The sequence below is a fragment of the Poecilia mexicana genome, unplaced genomic scaffold (genome assembly GCF_051168715.1).
Source record: "Poecilia mexicana isolate PSO_F unplaced genomic scaffold, ASM5116871v1 scaffold_13, whole genome shotgun sequence".
NCBI classification, from domain to species: Eukaryota; Metazoa; Chordata; class Actinopteri; order Cyprinodontiformes; family Poeciliidae; genus Poecilia; species Poecilia mexicana.
This window is the reverse complement of record NW_028263382.1, coordinates 25,820,159-25,839,852: the sequence shown is the minus strand read 5'-3', so window position 1 is coordinate 25,839,852 and position 19,694 is coordinate 25,820,159. Positions and strand designations below refer to the sequence as shown.

The window sequence follows — 19,694 nt, the reverse complement described above, 5'->3', positions numbered from 1 at the left end:
TTTGATCTCTCTCCATCATGGAACATGTTAAAAATATGGCGATGTTGACAATTTTTGGGGAAAATCTCAGATTTGGAATAAGTACATACATCCTCTACAACATCCACATTGAGGCTCATTATGTGTGGTAAATGCTTACATAAAATAGATGGATCAGGAATCTCATAATACGCCATTGTCTTCAAAATATTTGCTAACTGGCAGTGTGATGTCAGCTCTGATCCAAACATAAATAATATAGAATTATACATGAGCAAAAAGCAAGACCCATATGTCGAATGTTTATATGTTAAATGTGAATCCGAACTGGCTAAAACCGGTATTGGAAATTTAAAACGTTGCAGAAATCAGAATTCAGCAACAGATTTTAAATCCCTCTCACTCTAAGAAATTGGGAGTTGCTTACAACTTTTGCACCGGAAATAGCTTCTCCAAGGTATGAATCAAACGGATAAATGTAAGAGGAGAAATTCATTTGGTGTCTATGAAGCCATTCCAAACTATCAGATAAAACCCTTGAGTCACTATTTATTTTATGATTAACTGAGTTCCCTACATGTGTAACAAAGTTTCTACATTCGGGTCTACGATAAGTAAAATGTGGAGCTCCTGAGTTTTGCACTTTCTCGGTGTCACAACACAGAGTTGGGTAACCATGGAGACGCCGTTAGGTCATTATTAAGCTCCTCGGCTCCATGACAGCGCTGCGCGAGATCCCACCCACCACCCACTGACATCTTCATTATTATAATACTTTACACAGCTATATATAAACAGCAAATAAACACAAATGTACAAACAGAAAGAGGCACCAGAGTGAAGACATGGAGCGTTTCAGCCCTCCCTCCCACACGGTGCTGTTAACAAACACGGCCCACTTAGCAGGAGATGACAGAGAACATGTCCCGCGCAGCCTGTGAAGTGCACAAAAGACAAACATTAACTGTTCCCACCATCGGCCTCTCCTCCTTCTACATGCACTGCCCTTCACTGAGAGCCGCTCAGTGCAACATGCCCTCATAGCGGCGGCGTTTACACACTGGAGCCACAGAAATGGGCTTTTGTTTCTACGCCAGGTTTCCACAATGGTCCCGTCATGCAGACATGCCCACGCCAACGTGCCCTCCGGTTTCCAGCAATGTGCCCATGTTGCACAGCTGTCCTGAGCTCATACACCGATTCACCCCGCCTGCCTTCGCACCGTTTCCAAACACATGGCACCATTATCGTATGGGCTGCTGCAAGTATGTTCTTGGCCGAAATCGAAAATGTCGTAAAACGCTCGAACGGTACGAGAGCGGGGACGTTTTCAGCCGGATTTACTGTATGTGGTCGTTGTTTTTCCCAGGCTTTCTGAAAGAATTTTAAAGCTTTATTTTTATTTTTGACACTTTCATCTAGAGACAAAAGACTCCCATTATCCAAAGGAAAACTATAAGACTTTGGCAGAGCCTGGATAATGACTAATAATGGCCATTTTAAAAGAATTACCAAGAAGCTTATCCCGAGTGGAAGAGTGCTTAAAGTGCTTTTACGCAGCTCTTTAAATCACGATGACAGCAGCTTGAGAGACCAAAAATCACTTTACGGCACATCCAGAAGACCAGCTGACATAGAAATCCTGTCAGGTCGTGTCTGAAAATGGTTTAAAAACACAATGGTGCTTATTTAAGGTGTGTTTTATGTCAAACATTTAATTTATGGAAATTCTGTTTATCGTATTTAGCTTTAACTTTAACCCTTAAAAAAAACCCTCTCCTCTTGGTAATTGTAGTTGGAAGACGAAGGGCTGACAATAATGAGACTTTGACAGGAACAGAAACACCTTAAAACTCCATGTAGCATAAAATAGAGCAAAGTCAGGTCAGAAGGACGTGAAAAGGATGTCAGCTTCACACCTTCCAAGACTTTAGTGTTTCAGTGAGATCATCACTTAAGGTTAGATCTGAGGGTTTATAAGATGTCTATAAATCTTCCTGAGGCATACTACTGCCGTGCATAAATATATCATTTTAAATACCACTGCTGATTATGAGCATTTGTCAGTGAGTATATTACCGCCTACCACTGGCGATAAGAGCGACATGCAATATAAACCTTAAACTTACATGAACAGTAGCATGAGGTGCTAAAAAAGAAAAACAAGAAACTCTCACATTTTATTTATATAATGAGTGGATTAAAACAATTCTGCATTTACAGCACACGGCTCAGTGAAAGAGCACTGGCTTCGATTCCTGACCCCAACCTATTTGCAGCATGTCTTCCCCGACTTTCTTTCTGTCAACCTACTGGTAATCAAGGCCATTTGTGCCACAAACTCAATAAAAGACCGACATTCCTCAACAGGAATCTAAAAAGAAACCTTTCCATTTTATCACAAGTGCTTGGTTGCAAAGGGTGGCAAAACCCCCTTATCAGGTTTTGTGGAAGATCACCTTTTTCCACACAGGGCCGTGTTAGTTTGGATAGCTGTTTTCTTGCAAAAAATAAATAAATAAATAAATAATAATAATAAAAAATCAAATTTGCAAATGGATATTCCTCATATTGACTTTGTCAACCTGATTTGAAATATGCAAGTGTGAGAAAAAGAACACAAAAAAGTCAGAGCACTGTCCAATCTGAAGAAAAACATCAACATAAAAAAAATGTGCTCCTCTAAATTATGAGCAAAATCAATGAGCATGAAAACACAGCTGTGTTTTTTTTTTTTTTGTTACTGTGTTTACATGATGTACATGTGGTTACCGGGTTCTGCATGTGAGTAACTGGATTTAAACTGCGAGTGAGCCCGAACCTCTGAGGAAAATGACATCACTGTGTTGTGTGTAGCCGAGTGCGCTCATCATGCGTGGAGTTAATGTGTTCCAGCTGTGGAGCCTCCGTCACTGTAATCCCCCTCGCCCCAGCAGGACCGCTACTCTGACGAACAATCCTTTAAAAACAACAAAGCCAACGCTTCACGTTTCTACATCTTTGCTAGGAGGGTGAACGCACACTTGCACGGCGCACGTCTGGTGCTGGTAAGTCCCCGGAGGTAAAACTTGGGGGAAAAAACTTCATCCAACTAGGGCAAACAGGAAGGTGGAATTCATTAAACCCAGCGCAAACACTGCCTTGTAAGCAGCTAGGTCTGCTATAGTTAGACTCCCTGTAGGGCTTGGAGGCTGAATCACGGCAGCATGTTTTGATGTGGTGTGGAGCTCCACTGAGTTTATTCAGGAAAACACGCCCCTGTTACCATGGCAGCTACAATGTGAGGGATGCTGCTATTCAAGAAACGAGTTAAGTGCAGTGGAGCATTTGGCATTTTGCAGAGGGCAAACCCCCCCCCCAAAAAAAAAACAGAATGGCCAGACATTAAACTTCTCCTGGCTGTCGTACGCGAGGACTTTCACTACATCTGCAGAAATCTTATCAGCTCATGACAAACACGATCTACCAAAAGCCCTGCAGACACTCCCAGTGCCATCCCATAACTAGTGATAACGTTTCAAAGTATTTTCTGAGATGCACTTCTCAGAAAAACCACAGAATACAGATGCATTACCACAGCACGCCATCTCTGACAAACAGGAAGGCAGAAAAGGTGTAAACTGAGTAATTTTTTTTCACATACCTGATGCATTTGGAGAGGATTTTTTTTTAGGTTACAGATGTCAGAATGAGTGGGTTTTGTAAGCTGACCCCTTTTTTTCTGGTTTATTACTTTGTTTTTGGAACACATTTTGTCAGCACTTCTAGGGTTTTTACTCTTTAGTCTGTCCCTACGTCGCAGCTCCGGCGAGCTTTGCTCTGAGATCACATTCGTTCGCTTATTTTATTCTCGGCCAGTAATTTCTGGTTTTGACTTGCAGACATTTGCAGAACCTTTTAGTTTTGTTTTACATTGTGGTCTGCTTCAAAGCCGCTCCATGACACATGCGATGTTGCTCTGCACTAATGTTCGCAAGGGCCATGTTTTGAACTTTTCTCTGTTTGTAAATCATAAAAAGTTCATTAAGAAGGAACTTTTCCCAAAAGTAGGATTCTGTTTCAAATGTGCAAACTAAGCTTTGCTTCCCCGTTCTCAGCAGGCGGCCAACAGAAACTTGAATGTACTTGCAAAACTGGCCAGAAAGCGTCTTGCCTAAAACAACTGGCTGATGTTAATTTGCCTCTGTAAGCGTGCAGAACTGTTGAGCAAAAAAGCATGATCTCAAATATAGATTTTCATGCAATACAGTCAGGGCTGCACACGACGCAGGAAGTCGGCGTTGGGACACTGTTTGTGTTGGTTGGTAACTTGAAGAGCAGAGAGATACAGCACACTGCCAATGCCATCTAGTGCTGGGAACTCAACACAGCAGCATTTTGTGCACGACGTTATGAGAGCGTCTCTGTTTATGCCGGTCTGAATTTCTGCTGCTTCCGCCGCTACAGCTTTCACGAACGACCTCAAGGAGGCACTGCATGCACGAGATGCTATCTGCTTCTCTGGTAGTTGGTTTGTTTAGAAAAGGAAGCTATTAAAAAGTCTTTAACTAGAGCTCGAGTCCTGAAGGCAGGAGGGATGTTGGGGGAAGGGGGCTAGAGAGGGTCGATGAGACGGAGAATTTGGAAGAGGCGGGGAGGGGTGAAGCGATTTAAGATCTGCTGCCGGGTACGGAGGGCATTGTTAAAACTTTCCAGTCGTCCTCTTTTGGTTTCATTTTCCGTCTAACATTAATTCCAAAATTGAAAGCAGGGAAACATCACTGTGTTCGTTCCTACTTTATAGTCACTTACTATAGAAGAGTTTCCAATGGACCTTAAACTTTAAATTTGCAGGTGTGAAATCTGAACAGAACACCGTTAACATGATGGAGAGATAAAAATGTCACTGTCAGAGAACAATGTTTAAACCAAAGGTGAGTAGAGGGACAGTGGTGAGGCTGGAAGAGAGGGAAAGAAAGCAAGCAAAAGGGAGGCGTCCTCGATGCCTGGCTAACTGGACTGCACTATGAAAGAAACTGAACAGATACTCTTGCAGAATGGGTTATATATATATATATATATATATATATATATATATATATATATATATATATATATATATATATATATATTTTTTTTTTTTTTTTTTTTTGCAGTTGGTTTTCTTAAAAACGATGTCGGACAGCGGTAAATCAAGTAGTTACGGAAAATGCTTTCAGACATTTGCGTTGGGACAACGGGGAAGTCTTGCAAAGAATCTCCAGACGTTTGTGAAAGAAGAGACTTCGAAAACACGCGAAGTATTAAAAGCGGAGCCTCGCAGAAAAAGCAGACACACGGCTCCTCTCGGAGACCTTCATTAATTCTCTCTCCCACATGGCTCCTCTCCACGTCTCCCCGCTGTCTCTCCTCCTGTCCTGACTCAGACAGCTGAGGTCGCTGATTGTAGATGAATTTTGCAACAAGCTGCTCTTCCTCAAAACACGGCGCTTTACAAAAGCGTTCTATACTTACTGAACATTTTCACATTTTGTCACATTACAACCAACATCATTCGTGTTTTTTTTTCCACTGGAAACTTTTGTGACAGATCAAGATAAAAGCAGCAGATACCAGTTAGCTGGAACATGCAGCACGTATGGTTTTGGACTTACAAAAAATCTAATAAATCTAAAAAAAGGGAAGTATTCTTATGCAACTAGTACTCCTACATAATTTGCAAGTCACTCATTAGGCAAATAATTAGTAAGAGCAGTCAACTTTTACAAATTCAGATACTTTATGATGGCCTCAGGGTTTTTATCAGAAAACATTGAACAAAACCATGAAGACCAAGGAACACAACAGACCGTTCAGGAAAAGAAATCTGGGAAGTTTAAAGCAGATTTAGGTTAAAAATGCTACCAAAAAGCCAAAACTGCAACAGAAACCATGTTTACCAAATAAACAAGAGATGCTGAATACAAATGAATATACAAAACACTTTTCAGGATTTTTTTTTTCCTATTTAAACGATATAAATTTCATTCCACTTCACAATTACAAACTACTTCGTGTTGGTCTGGCACGTAAAGTAAAATAAATAGTAGTTTGCTGGACGAAATCTGGAAAAGTTCAAACAGTACGAATGCTTATTGTAAAACACCGTAAATCTGCATTTGCCGTTAATTTGAGAAATGAAAAGAGCATTTTGTCTGCATGCTCGGTTGCCTTTGCACTGCAGGTGCAGCAAACATGCTTTTAGTTGCAAAAATGAAGCACGGGCTCGCGTAAAAAGATGGTATCAGAAGTAGGAGTACAGTAACAACAATGGTCAAAAATAAAAAAAATAAAGCCGCTGTTCATTTAATGTGATTCTCAGAAAATGGAGCCTCTCGGCTGAAAGGGGAAGTTTTGTCAATATTAATCTGCACATCAAAATTTCATCTCGCTGGAAAGAACATCAGAGCCACATAATAAAAATCCCTCCAGCACGATGTTTATGACCTCTTTCTCTCAACGCTGACTTTTACTCTTTGTGTTTTTTAAAGATCGTATCTGTGACATTTACGCAGATGTGAGAGGCTGCTCCAGTTGCAAATTTACAGGTTAGGTTTTCTCCAACCAACACGACGACATCAAATCTGCTTGTGAAATTTCTCAATCTTAATTTTTTTTTTTTTTACTTTTAGCGCACCAAATCACCAAGAAACTCTATTCCGCAAATGTTTTTTTTTTTTATTTTTCCTTATTCGTTCCTTTTTCCTGTAACTCTATAAGCTTGAATATTGTGTCCTAACTTTGAATTCGACATATTCATTCTCCACCAGTACTTAATTGCGTCCTCTCCGGCCAGGAATACATACCAGCACAATGTGTGAACTGTATTTATGAAAATAAAAACAGCAGCTTGATTGCAGCAAGGCTCCTTTACGACCTCCAATTCATATCTTCGCTACTTAGACGGTTAGTTTTGCATTAATCATCCATTCACAACTCCTACACATGACACCTACACAAAGCCTACACGTAACCTCAGTGTAACCTCCACACCAGCCGTGTCTACTAACCAGACTCCCACTCAGCTCTGCTCCGTCTCCCTGGGGTCTCGGTTCAGGCTGAGGACGCAGCTGCTCTGAAGACTTTCTCTCATGGGTTTTAACAAGCATAATGTTTCTTTACTGTCTCCCTTCTCGATCCACACTTGTCCTGCCTTAACACCCCGAATAGCTCTCCATGGCCCCAACCAGCCAACCCTTTTTCTTCTTGTGCGTTTCAAGCGGCACAAGCAAGCCAGCTAGGAAAATCCTATAATCAGAGAATACAGAGAATGCAGACACTGAAGTTGGTAAATGAAACGCAAGCCGCCACCCCTATAAATTATCACCCACCAACAAAAGCTGCTTCACCTTTACGCTGATTTGCCAGTGTTACCATTGGACAACACGTCAGTGTGACCCTGCTAGCACGAGTCAGGAGGAATGGCAAAAATGTGCGATGTTTGATCCAAATTATATTGATTTCCTGAGCCGAATTTGTTATCTAATGAATACTTTTCATGTCATCACGGTCCAAATTTCCCGAAATGAGACAAAACCGATATATATTTTTTTCTCTCATTTACTTCCCAGCTGGAATGTAGCTTTTGTCCCGCAACGATACAGTTGAGTCTTGATGACCTACAATGCGATGGCACTGACTCTATCAAAAAAAAAAAAAAACACACACACACACACACACACACACACACACACACACGAGAGACATTGAGAAAAAAATAATTTCTGTAAAAAAAAATCATCTTGTTATGCATTTTTATTCTAAATCATTTGTTTCTACCAGAATTAAATAAAAATGTGGCACATTACTCCAGGTCATCATATCGTGAGAATCTCATTTCGACGCATGAGCAAACTTTGTGGCAAGTTTTTGTTTTTTTTTAGTTTATTTTTCTAGATATGATCTGACCATCAAAATGCTGTCATGATTTCGTTCAGCACTGAAAAAAGAAGCTTGTTGTTCTTTATCTTGCATTTTACTTTTGTCTGAGTCGTGCAAAGGCATCGTTGCATTTGTTGATACCACAACTACTAGAAACCGCTAAGTGAAAATAGTTTTGAAAAAAATAAGGGTTGGCAGCAAAACAACTGAATCAGCAACATCAGCTAAACAGTCAAAATGTGTCACTATCTGCCACTTTAGACTCCTAACATGTCTTCATTATACAGCATTAAAAAAACATCATCAAGTGTGATTCATGTTAACTTTATATGTGCCTCAATATAAAGTTTTGTTTATAAATTATAGCCATAAATACTCATAATAATGTTCAAATGTGTTTATAATTACATGTATAATAGTATATTACCTTGTATCTTCCCTTATTCTCACTTAATTTCCGTACAATTTGACAGTTTATGACCTCTGACCTACAAACCGTAAAACTAAATGACCTCCTGCTGGGAGATGTAGTGAAAGATTTTAAAAGTGTCGATTATCAGCATAAGATGGAAAAATTACTTTTAATTATTGGATACAAATTGACACAAACTGTCCTCAAAGAAAAATACTTTGCAAGACTTGAGGGTTACGAATTTACACATCCAAAAATGGTGTTTGCTGTCAAATTTAAAATGAGGCATTCCTAAGTTTGCTCCTGTACGCTTCCTGTCCCACCTTGAAGTAAAATCCATATCTTGCTGTCGTGAATATGGCACAAGAATGACTGTGCAAGGTTTTTGCAGGGCATCGAGGTCAGACGGCAATGGCAGGAGCATTTTCAGCCCTCCTACTCTGGAATGCAGTACGAGGGAGAGAGACAAGACTGCGATTCACTCGCACAGTCACTGAACTATTCTTAGTCCACTTTATGAAGTGGACCTTCACCCCCGGCCCAGCAATCGCTCCACCAGGACTGTGACTAGAGCCTGGATAGACAACAAGTGCATGCTGCGGCCTGGTAAAGTGAAAGTAAGTTACGTTTGAAGCTGAGCTCTTCACAGATGCAAAGTCTGCTAAGCTGCATATAAACGCAGCGGTCCTCTGAATCCTCGCCCAAAGAGCCTATTGTGGACGTACATTAGCACAATGCCCGGAGCCCCGGGGGACCCTCGCTCGCTCCGTGTCATTCCTCCGCTCACGTGACCTCTCACAGGCACTGGCGTACTGACAGACACACATTTTCACTCGGGCTTTCCCACATGGATCAAACAGAGTTTTCTTCTCTTTTTAATTCAAGCCAGCAAATGGAAACGCGATACCGTCTCAGAAGAAGCGTCTCCGAAATGAGCATTTCCTGTTTTTTTTTTGTTTTTTTTTACGTCCAAGCAAAGACACACACACACACACACACACACACACACACACACACACACACACCACTAGGATTACTGTGCAGTGCATTATGCAGTGCCCAGACAGTGGAGTAATTCAGACGGAGGCGGTGTTAATAGTGACAGTGACAGGCTCGGGCTCCGGCTATTTTCTCTCCGTCCCGTTTTGAATGAAACACTGAGAAAAGTGTGACGATCACACACCAAGGCCTGGCAGTGCAAGTTCCTTCTGCTGCGTGGGGCGAATGTCTGCAGTTCAGATGTGGAAAAAGTTCGAAATCAGTCGCTTATCTCCGTTAAGAAGATGCACGTTAAAATCTGAAAATATGAACAGAACCACAGCAGAATGGAATAGATCAGATTGGAGGAAGGTCTGAACCTGACGGGGATGCAGAAACGAGCTGTGCAGGTTAGAGATTCTCTGCAGAGTCGTTCACTGATGGGAACGAATGAATAAGACATCCTGTTTCACACAGGCATGCACAAAAAGCTTCTATGAGGTTCACACCCCAACGCGTTGGTTAGACATTTGGTGTGGAGTTGGATATCAAACGTACGCGAATGGAGTTGGGTGTTGCACAGCGTGAGGTGCCCGTTTGTCTCAGCGCAGTCGCTGCCCTCAGCCTAACAGGAAACTCTGCAGCACATCGTGAAGGTTTACACAGTCAAACGATAATTTTTGAGGATTCAAAAGAATTAAACTCGGCCGCAATTTGCTTAGGTTTTTCATCTGCATGACCTCATAAATTTCCCACATTGTAAGTTTAGCACAGCTTACCTACATCTTCACCATAGTTTCAGTTTTGCTCATGTGTTTCCTTTGTCTGAGCCACTGCAACACACTCTGCTGACAAAGTTGACCTTTTCGCAGCAATTTCTGGCGTTCGTGAAGTAATTTTGGTCGCATAAAAACTAAGTTGGTATAAGTTTAAGCAAACTAACTAGCATTTGCTTTAACAAAGAGCAGATCTAGAGGTGAAAGTAATTATTATTTCATATATTCAGGTACTGCAGCCACAATAGAAGCCCAGGTTATCGTCTGTTTTCTACCACTTAGTCAGAGTGGTAGAAAATGATGTTGAGATGTGGTCTTTTTTTGTGATGTGGTCTTGATTTTTTTTTCCTTTTCTTTTTTTAGGAGAATTGAAATGACTAAACCCGCTCAGCTGTGTCATCACACCCTTGCTGAGGCAGATGGATGCAGCACAGAAATAAGTTTTTGAGTTTATAAAGTATGATCAACAAATACATTTTGTTGATCATACGATCAGAATTTAACTGGACTTTATGCAGTTAATCTATAGGTGACTGGAAAGAATTGCATTGTTTTCAATCGAGTTTAAATTAAATGATAATCACTGATAAGCACTGATAATCTACATCGGACTCTATTTGAGTATTAAGTCAGTCTCATAGTCTCTCAAAAATATATTTAGACCATGAATTTCTTTCACTTCTCAATGATCTGCTTTACACATAACAAATTCAAAGGAACAGAAACCCCCATCATAAAGCACTTCAACACACAACTAAAGCTGCAGCATGCACCTTTAAACCACTGGCCTACCCTGCTTAGAGAAACTCTCTGCAGCAGAGTCCTAGTCAAAGATGACTGAGATACTGAATCTTTCTCTTCCTCTTTCATCAATCTTCCCCTAATTTTCTCACTGGGTTTCCCCTCGTCACGCAGCTGAGCTCTCTGCCACGGTAAAAACCCGGTGATGTCTGAACCAATTACAGACTTTCTGTCTCCATCCTTCAAACATTATTTAACCTCTTAACTCCCTCTGTAATGTAAGTCAGTGAACCCGTGAGGTCAGCGGTGTCATCGTTACAGTCAAGGTTGTTAAATATGAAGGGTAATACAAAGAGTCGGAATCCGCATGGAAATAGATTTGATACATATTTCCAGCATCTTAACTGTTTTACTTTAAGGCGTAAAAGGTATTTTAAACAACGTATCACATATGATGGACAAATTAACCAAGTAGACAAAGAGCTCATGTAGGAGCCTGGGTACATGTGCAATAGTAAAGAGGTTGTAGAACTGATATTTCACACAATTTAGTAATAACCTAAATCACGGTGGAGGGAGTGTGAGAACAGAGAAGGGATGCAGAAGATTAGAAATGATAAAGTCGGGAGGAAAATGGTTAACACGCGAAAATCGACAGGAACGCTTCCTGTTGGAACTCCATCCTAATTGACTTCTAACCAACTTTCTCTCCTCTGACACGATTGATTTTACGGATTACAGGCTGGTCCACCAGACGCGCGGCAGGGGTTTCAATAGCCGTGTGCTCATTCGCCATGAGCCACGGCCTGTTGCAGCTAAATCAAGACCAACACAGATCCAGAGCAAGCCCAAGCCTTCTATGTGCACACGAAATTTAAACGGTTTGTCCACACACAACTACAACACAGACACAGACAGAAAGAAATACACATACACAGCTTTGCACGCTGAACGAATAGGCAAGTCAGCAGTCACATGCGATGCACCCCAGGCGGTCGACATGAAGTGTCATGAAGAGGAAGCGGAGTCAGACTGACAGCACGTCCTTTTGACCACAGACAGCCACAACACATCACCGGGACATGTCGACCAAGAGAGCCCCCACTAGCAACAAATGTGCATGTCACAGTGGGCGATGCACATTTTAGCTACGGGAGGCAGGGGAGCCTGGTCGGGGCACTGCAGCAGAAAAGATGGCAAAAGACACAAAGCAAACCGTCTCATGGGATGAATGAAAACGGGCAAATGAAGAGAAAGCTGAGAAATCTACAGAGAAGAAGGCAACAAGGAAGTAGAAAATCGTCCCGATTAGAGAGAACTCATTTGCAAAGCGTGTCATTTATTGCCATCTCGGGGGTGTTATGTTTAGATTCGGAGAGGAAGACTCCTGTAGATTTCCAAGTGTCCATCTGGATTCTACACAGAAATGATGACATCTAACCCAAATTTAAAAATAAGATGAAATTGTCAGCTGCATTAAAGTATCGGTCCATTTTCCCCTAACTGAAATTAAAATAATGTCTATGTGAGGCAGATTTATTAATTCAACATCAATCATACAATTACAATAACATTACCGATCGAAAATAAAAGCATGCACCACTTATTTCTGTGTCCTGGTTTAAAAGGAAATATTTTGTTCTGGTAATGTTTTAAGATCAAGTAATAGACTTTATGTTTATTATCACAATTTATTTCAGTCCATAGTAATGCCTACATTTCAGGATTTCCCGCAGTGTGTCGTAATGCCTGGCGGGCCACCAGGTTTTCCTTATCCTCCTTATGTTGTCTGCTTATTTTAGATATGTGCTTTTATACACCAGTAACAGTGAAGGCGGATTAATCCAGGCTTGTAGTTGACGCTTTAAACTGGGAGAACAATTTACCTAAAGGAACTCTGTAAAATATCATACAATTATGAGCTGAGGAGAGCATACTGGTAATGAATGAAAGTGGCTCGAGAACGGAGCCCTGAGGAACCCCACACATGATCTTTGCTACCTCACATTTGTAATTATCGTATGACATAAAGTAGGCATGGGCTGCCAAATAAGATCTTAACAAATATAGCACCATTCAAAGACAGACTGATAACAATTGTACAAACTAGATACACAGACACGTTTTACAATTTGAAGCCGTATGGCAGACACTGATTTGTAATTAAAAGCTGAAATCCAGCTTTAACTCGGCACAGAAGATGACCGGTGTGTGGCAAGGCGCGAATCTGTTGTGTTGACAGAAGGACACGAAGAATGCCGAAGACAATGAGAGGCGTTTATCTGTCAAAGCAAAGATAGAACCACGGTGATGTAACGGCGCAAACCAAAGGAATGACCTACGGCGCAAGGGTGACTGCATGCACAAGCGAGCCTTTTCTGCTGGTTAAACAAATTATGAGCCGCAGTGATGCCAGGGTGAGCATGTTGGCCCAAGTCACTGGCTAAGCGGCTGTTCCATGGAAGCACGGAGGCATGGTACGACATGTGGTTCATCCCACCAGGCAGCCGGAGTCACAAGAATGACACTTGTGTGCACGCTGCTGTGCTGTGCTGCTCGGTTCAGCTGAGAGCCATAATAAACAGTCAGTGCTCCACAATACAAGAGCATTTCTTGTTAAATTGCTTTAATTGCTGCCCTAGAGGGGTGTTTGATATAACGACTACCTCATTTCTTTCTGCAAACAACTCATATTTAATTTCTTCATTACTTCATTAGGTAATTGATGTAGAGCAGCTCAGTCTCTGACACTCTGGTAGGATTTGATAAGTCCCTGAAGCAAAAAGCGCATTTTTTTTTTTTTTTAGGGGTTTACCAACGCTCATACATCCCTCAATCCTGCATCTATCTACTCCCTGCATGCTACTCTGCATATTTGGGGATGGGTGGGCTGACCACTCTGAGAAACACTCTGAAAGCATTGATTGCTTTCCCAGAGCTGCTCATCTGAAGAAAAATGCAGCTTCAACAAGCTGAATTTTCCAAGTATTATGTTGGTTGCTCTCAAAAAAAACCCAACCCTTTCACTCTTGTTCTCAAAAACCGATATCGCCTCAAGACACAGGGAGCGCAAACAGGCACCACATGCAACAGAGACATAAAGGAAAGCGGGCATAGCGAGGAGAGAAGGAAAGTCAGTGGAGGAAGAGAGGGGACCGATGTTAAATGAATGGATAAAACTAGAGAGCATGAAAGGAGAGACGAGTCTGGGTTAGAGAGAGGGAGAGTCTTCACGCTTCGGCGAACGTCATGCCATAGGGCCCGATTCTGCTGACCTGCTTTCTTTCGCTAACAAAGACTGAGCTTTTGCACACTCCGAAAACCTTTCCACACGTGCACACAACACATTTGGAGATTTGCACGCCCACTTAAACAAAGCCTGTGTTCACAAGTGGGATATGCAGGTCCACAGGCACGCCACCCTCCACTCAGGCTCAGCTCCACGCTTCTGTTTACATCTTTGTACGCACAATATATGATGTCTTGAAGTTGATCTTTTTCATCCCTTTCTGACAATTGCATTTTTGATATAGAGGAAATAATTGAGATAAAGAAGTTTGTGAAAATACTCATTTTCATACTGGGAGGTTTGATAAAAATATACATATAAAAACAACTCTACATATTAATGTTTTCGTTCTGAAATATCCATGGTTCCCAAAAAGTAAAGCATGAACCAACAGAAATGACAGAATAACAGAAATGGTGCACTAATGCGTGATGTTTAGTTTTTATACATTTTTTAAAAATTGTATAAATGACGTAACCTTGGTCCGACTGTGCTAGCTCCCATCCAGCCAAAGCAGGGATGAATAACATTGTTAAGCCTTTTCAGTTTGAACCATAGCCTGTGAAAATCAACGGGAATGTAGAAATCACAAGGAGTAATGGAGGTGAGGAGGACCAAACGGTGGAAGAGGAAAGAGTTGGCCAAAGAAGCTGGTGTTTGTGCTGCTGCTGCCACCTTCAGCTTCATAAATAAAACAATGAATGACATGTACTTCTGGTCGGACTATGTGATCTGGTAAGTAGGTGACGTGTCTGATTCGGGCTTCAGTTCGGTAACACCTGTTTGGGTTTGGCTTTGGGTCCATGGTTTCACATTCAAAACTGGTAGGAGCAGTAATTAATTTAAAGAGCTTCCAGTGTTGCCTGTCTCTGACGTTTCTCCCACCGTCTTTCGCTCGCTGGAAGGAGGTGGGTTTAGGCACTTTGTCAGTAGGCATTTGGTTTTACCTTGTGAAGGTAACAACCACCTGTTTGAGCCTTCATCAGTTTTGCTCGTACAATTGACTCAGAGCCTCCTGGAGAAAAATGTTGAGAGCACAGTGGGAAGTTGTTTGGCTCTCTCCTTTGAAATAATCCAGACTCACCTCACTTTCCTTATTAGTTACAGCCAACAGTGATACAATGTGGCAAGCAATATGATAAACAATAACTCAGGTAAAGTTAGCCTTGCTGTGTTTACTCTGTAGATTCTAGCACAGAATGGACCCAACTAAATCTTCAGCCCAGCAGGCATGGATCAGGTGAAAAAATGGCAACAAAAGACATACATTTTTTAGTTAATAGGAAAATTACAACATATTTAGGCCCACATGTTCGACTAAACGTGGATCCCAAAGCATTCATCTTTATTCTTACCAAAAACAAGCCCATGCTTAGGCAAGATTGTAGCCACAACATAAATCAACATGACAATTTTCATCCGTTTTGCAAAGCTGTTCTTGTCAAACACTGAAACAAGTCTAAATTGCATCAACGAAATAAATGTTATTGAAAGTAATATGATTAAGATTAATAAGTATCGTTTAGGTTTACTGGTGCTTTCTCAGCATAAATGTTTGCTGCAAGGTTAACTTAGTGCATTAAATTATCTATGTTGGCTACATGCTCCTTCAGAAAATAGTAAAGTGACTGCTTTACTATTTTACTTTTTAGGTGATCTGAGATGGTGTTTATTTTGAACTAAAACGGAACATTAGAACGTCTTTGTCATTGTTATAATTTTCTGCATTATTTTTATCCTCTAGGTTAAACATTGAAAGTTCTCAAAATATGGTAACATTAAGTGAACATGACTCACTGCATCACTGCATTTAAAAACAGGAACAATTCTGTGACTAGTTATATCTTTACAGTCTACTTTATTCTATTTAAAACAGAAAAATCAATTTGTTCCTCCTTAAGACAATGTTGCCTTAGGGTTTGGAAAGTGTAGCAGCCTTCTTTCTACCAGCTGACTTGCAGCACACAGCAATAACTGGGGGAGAGGTAATGCTGTGTTGCTCTATTCTTAAAAAAAAAATTAAAAAAACGCTGATTACCCTAGCCCATTTTCAGAACAGGAACAATAAGCTACAATTCGCACAGGGTCACAAAAATTGATCGGTAACAGTTTGAATAAATGTTGCCTCGTCCAGTGAGTCTCATTTCTGCAGCGACATTCAGATTTCAGGGTCAGAATTTGGTAAAAACAACATGAAAACATGGACCCATCCTGACTTGCATCAATGCTTCAGTCGGCAGCAGTGGTAGAGTCTGGAGAATATTAACTTGGCTCACTTTGGACCCCATAGTACCACTGGAACATCATTTAAACTCCACAGCTTACCTGACCGTGTCCACACCTTCACAACCACATTTCCAACTTAACATGGATGCTTCCAGCAGCATAATTCAACATGACAGTGAGTTATACTCCAATCACCTCAATCCAATAAAGCACCTTTTGAATGGGAGATTTGCATCACTATGGACCAACCTCTGATGAATGGTTCCCACACACTGTTGAATATGTACCCTCCAGATTTAAGGTAATCCAACTCAGTACTACCAAGGTGTACCTAATAAAGTGGCAGGTGATTGTATTTTCTTGTTTTATGCTGTGTGTTGCAAGGACGCCTGTTATGGCAGAACGCACTGCTCAAGTTGATTGTTTGAATAAACCGATCATTCAAATCATGGTCATCGTCAATTTCCATACCAGCTTCTCTTCCTTTTAAAGCTCACTGACAAACATTAAGCTTCTGACAGAAAGAAAATTGCCCATTTCACAATGAAAAGTGACGTTTCTTAAATTTTTTATGCGCTGTACAGTTATTTAAATCATGTTCCCTGTCATGCAATTCCTATCCAAAACCTATTCTAACTCCCTCTTTCTCTCTCTCTCTGGTGTGTAATTCGTCTGTCCTACTGACACAGTAACACCGAAGTGAAGAGGATGGTGGAGTGGGAGTAAAAAAAAAAAAAAAAAAAAGACTGGAGTGGAGTGGCCTTTTCTCTATGCTAATCTCCGTAGGCTGAAAACGCTCAGAACAAGACGCAGGATTCATTTGTCTCCTTCCAAATGAATCAAATGCACACCGTAAAAACACAAATCCTCTGGTTTCTCTGTTTGTGTGCCTCTTCTCCCCCCCCCCCCCCCCCCAGGTCTACCCCTCCTCCCACAATGTTATCTGTCAATCAAAGCCTTTCATTAGAAGGCGCGACACACCCACCACAGCATATCTTCCACGTTTCCCACTATAATATCTTAATAATATAATCGGTCGTAAATTAGGCTCAGCAGAACTCATTTTCATCGTTTCCTCTCATTTTCGACCCTCCATGTTTCCCCCGGTATATCCTCGCACCGCCGGACAGATGTGAACCGCTGCTTGCCTTGTCGCATCTCTCTTCTACAAATAAATCGCTTATTTCCTGTTTTTTTTTTCCTTTTTCCTTTTTCTTTTTCTCTCAATTACTTGAAAGCACCCAGCATTAATCCAATCCAACAGGCTTTTCGACCTCTTGGTTCTTCTACATCAACATTCGCATTTATTTATCCCGATCATTCAGAAACGTAACGCGATAATCCTTGTTTTATTCATTTTTTGGCTCTATTGAACCGCTTCCACTGCAGGATCAATAGAGCTGAACAGGCGCTGCCTCTGCTTCTGCTGCGGCTGCACTGCTGCTTTGCGCTCCACCGCTGCACTATGCAACGTGAATGTCAATGTCAGGTTTCATACACAGCTGCGGTGCAGCGGTTCGGCCAGGATACATCATCCGAAATCACTTGCATTCAAGCACCTCATGTCTCTGAGATTTTAAAAAATAGAATAATAATAGCAAACTGACAGGTTCTGATGCGTTTTCTTTTCCTTTTTACTCTTTTCCCCCTCCACCATATATATATATTACAATCCACAGAGGTCCACTCACCGTCACTGCGGAGTGTCTGACTGCGTTGCACGCCGTCTGCCGTATCTCGGCCGCGCTCCCCGGTTTCAGCAGGTTCTTGGTGAATCTCCGGGTCGATTCGGCTGCCATCTCCTCATCTGAGCGGACCGAGTGATCTCTGCGACAGCCCCAGTCAGTTCCTGGCCCCTTCGCACCTAACCCGATCCTTCTGAGCTCTGTTTACACATACGCATACGCACACACTCACACGCACACACACACCGACACAGCCTTGCACACACACACACACGATTCTCTCTCTCACACACACACACAGCGGCGTGTCTGTGATACGCTCAGCATCAAGTTAGTGGCTTTCTCAGACATTACTCATCGCACGGGCTTTCAAATTAAAGTCCGCTTCATAACCTAGAAAAGAATGCCTCGCTGCCTTCAATCACGGCTTTTATTTTGAAGGGGACACATTAAATTTCCGTACTGCACAAGATCCCGTTCTTTTTCTCTCTCTTTTTTTTCTTTAATTATTCCGCGTTAAATTGTTTTAGCCACCTATTTTAACCCATTTTGAATCAAAAATATTTTAAAGCGGTGCGTTATACATTTACTTAAGAGAAATAAAACTCTCGCTTCAATTTTATTTGATATTTCACTCAGGCCTTTATTAGAAACAGCTCATATATTGGCTGGGAAATGTCAGACAGCCTTTAGCAGTCCAGTCACGATCAAGGTAGGATTAGAGCCGAGACGAGGGAGACACGCGAGCCAACACTGACACCTGGTGGAAGTACTTAGCTGTGACACTCTAAAAGACCTGTCGTTTCCTATCGTTTCCTTCACGTTTTCTTTCTGAATAAGGGTTCTTCACCTTATTACCAGTTTGGTACATCTACATTTATCAAAATTAATAGGTTAGGCTTAAAGTGCAAGGTAAACATAAGCAATAAAAATAAACAACAAATGTATTTTTAATCTGTGTTGTCGCTCTAAAGTTGTAAATAGGTTAATCTAATTGCAATTTATGATTAGCTCAATTAATCTAACCTATTGTGTGATAATAGCGCGGTCAACTGGTGTTCGTAGCATCATGTTTGGAAACGTATTCATGGGTCTGAGGGAGAAACTTTTTGTCTCTGTTGACGATCGTTTTAATGCACACGTAGCGCCTCCCAGAGGACAGCTGGAGAAATGTTGAATGAGAACTGGTATTTGTAGTTTCTTCCTTTAATTAATAAGGGAACGTGAGTTGCACACGTCTAGGGCAGTCGTTCCCAAACTTTCCAGCTTTTGATCCATAAAATAAAAAAGCAAGAGGCTCCCAAAGTTTTTATTGAACATACACATATTTTTATATATTTTATTTTTAATGAGTCAATTGAGTGAAATCAATGAATGTGAAGGTACAATGAAATCAAATTGTTGCCTCTAGAGCCTTTGTTCCTTGAAAAAAGGTGAAAGTGTATTTCATAGTCATATTGCCCCACCAACAAACTAATCACAAAATTACAATTGTGATTATCATAATCACTGGTGGGATGTTTTTAGGGTCACAATGCAACCTCCAACTTGTCAACAGAACAAACAAAAAATCAAAATAATTTAGTGACATCATGGATCCTTGTCTGATATCAAGTGACATTAAATGTCTCACTTTATTTACAATGTAGGATTTGTCAATTAAGTTCTGATTAAATAAAGATGAAACACTAAAAAAGAGGAGAAAAGAA

General features: G+C 41.1%; 1 protein-coding gene across 3 annotated transcripts in view; it reads right to left on the bottom strand.

Annotated features, from left to right (window-relative positions):
* dock10 (dedicator of cytokinesis 10) overlaps positions 1 to 18,287 on the bottom strand; it is a 67,542-nt gene extending 49,255 nt beyond the window's left edge. For 2 of the 3 annotated variants that reach the window (XM_088011946.1, XM_088011947.1), the window contains exon 1: positions 17,992 to 18,286. In XM_088011946.1, the coding sequence (XP_087868072.1) occupies positions 17,992 to 18,099 (108 nt within the window). In that variant the 5' untranslated portion in view covers positions 18,100 to 18,286. Of the gene's footprint in view, positions 1 to 17,991 lie in introns of all 3 variants that reach the window. The other variant, XM_088011948.1, reaches the window with a different exon arrangement.
* Between the last annotated feature and the right edge of the window lie 1,407 nt (positions 18,288 to 19,694).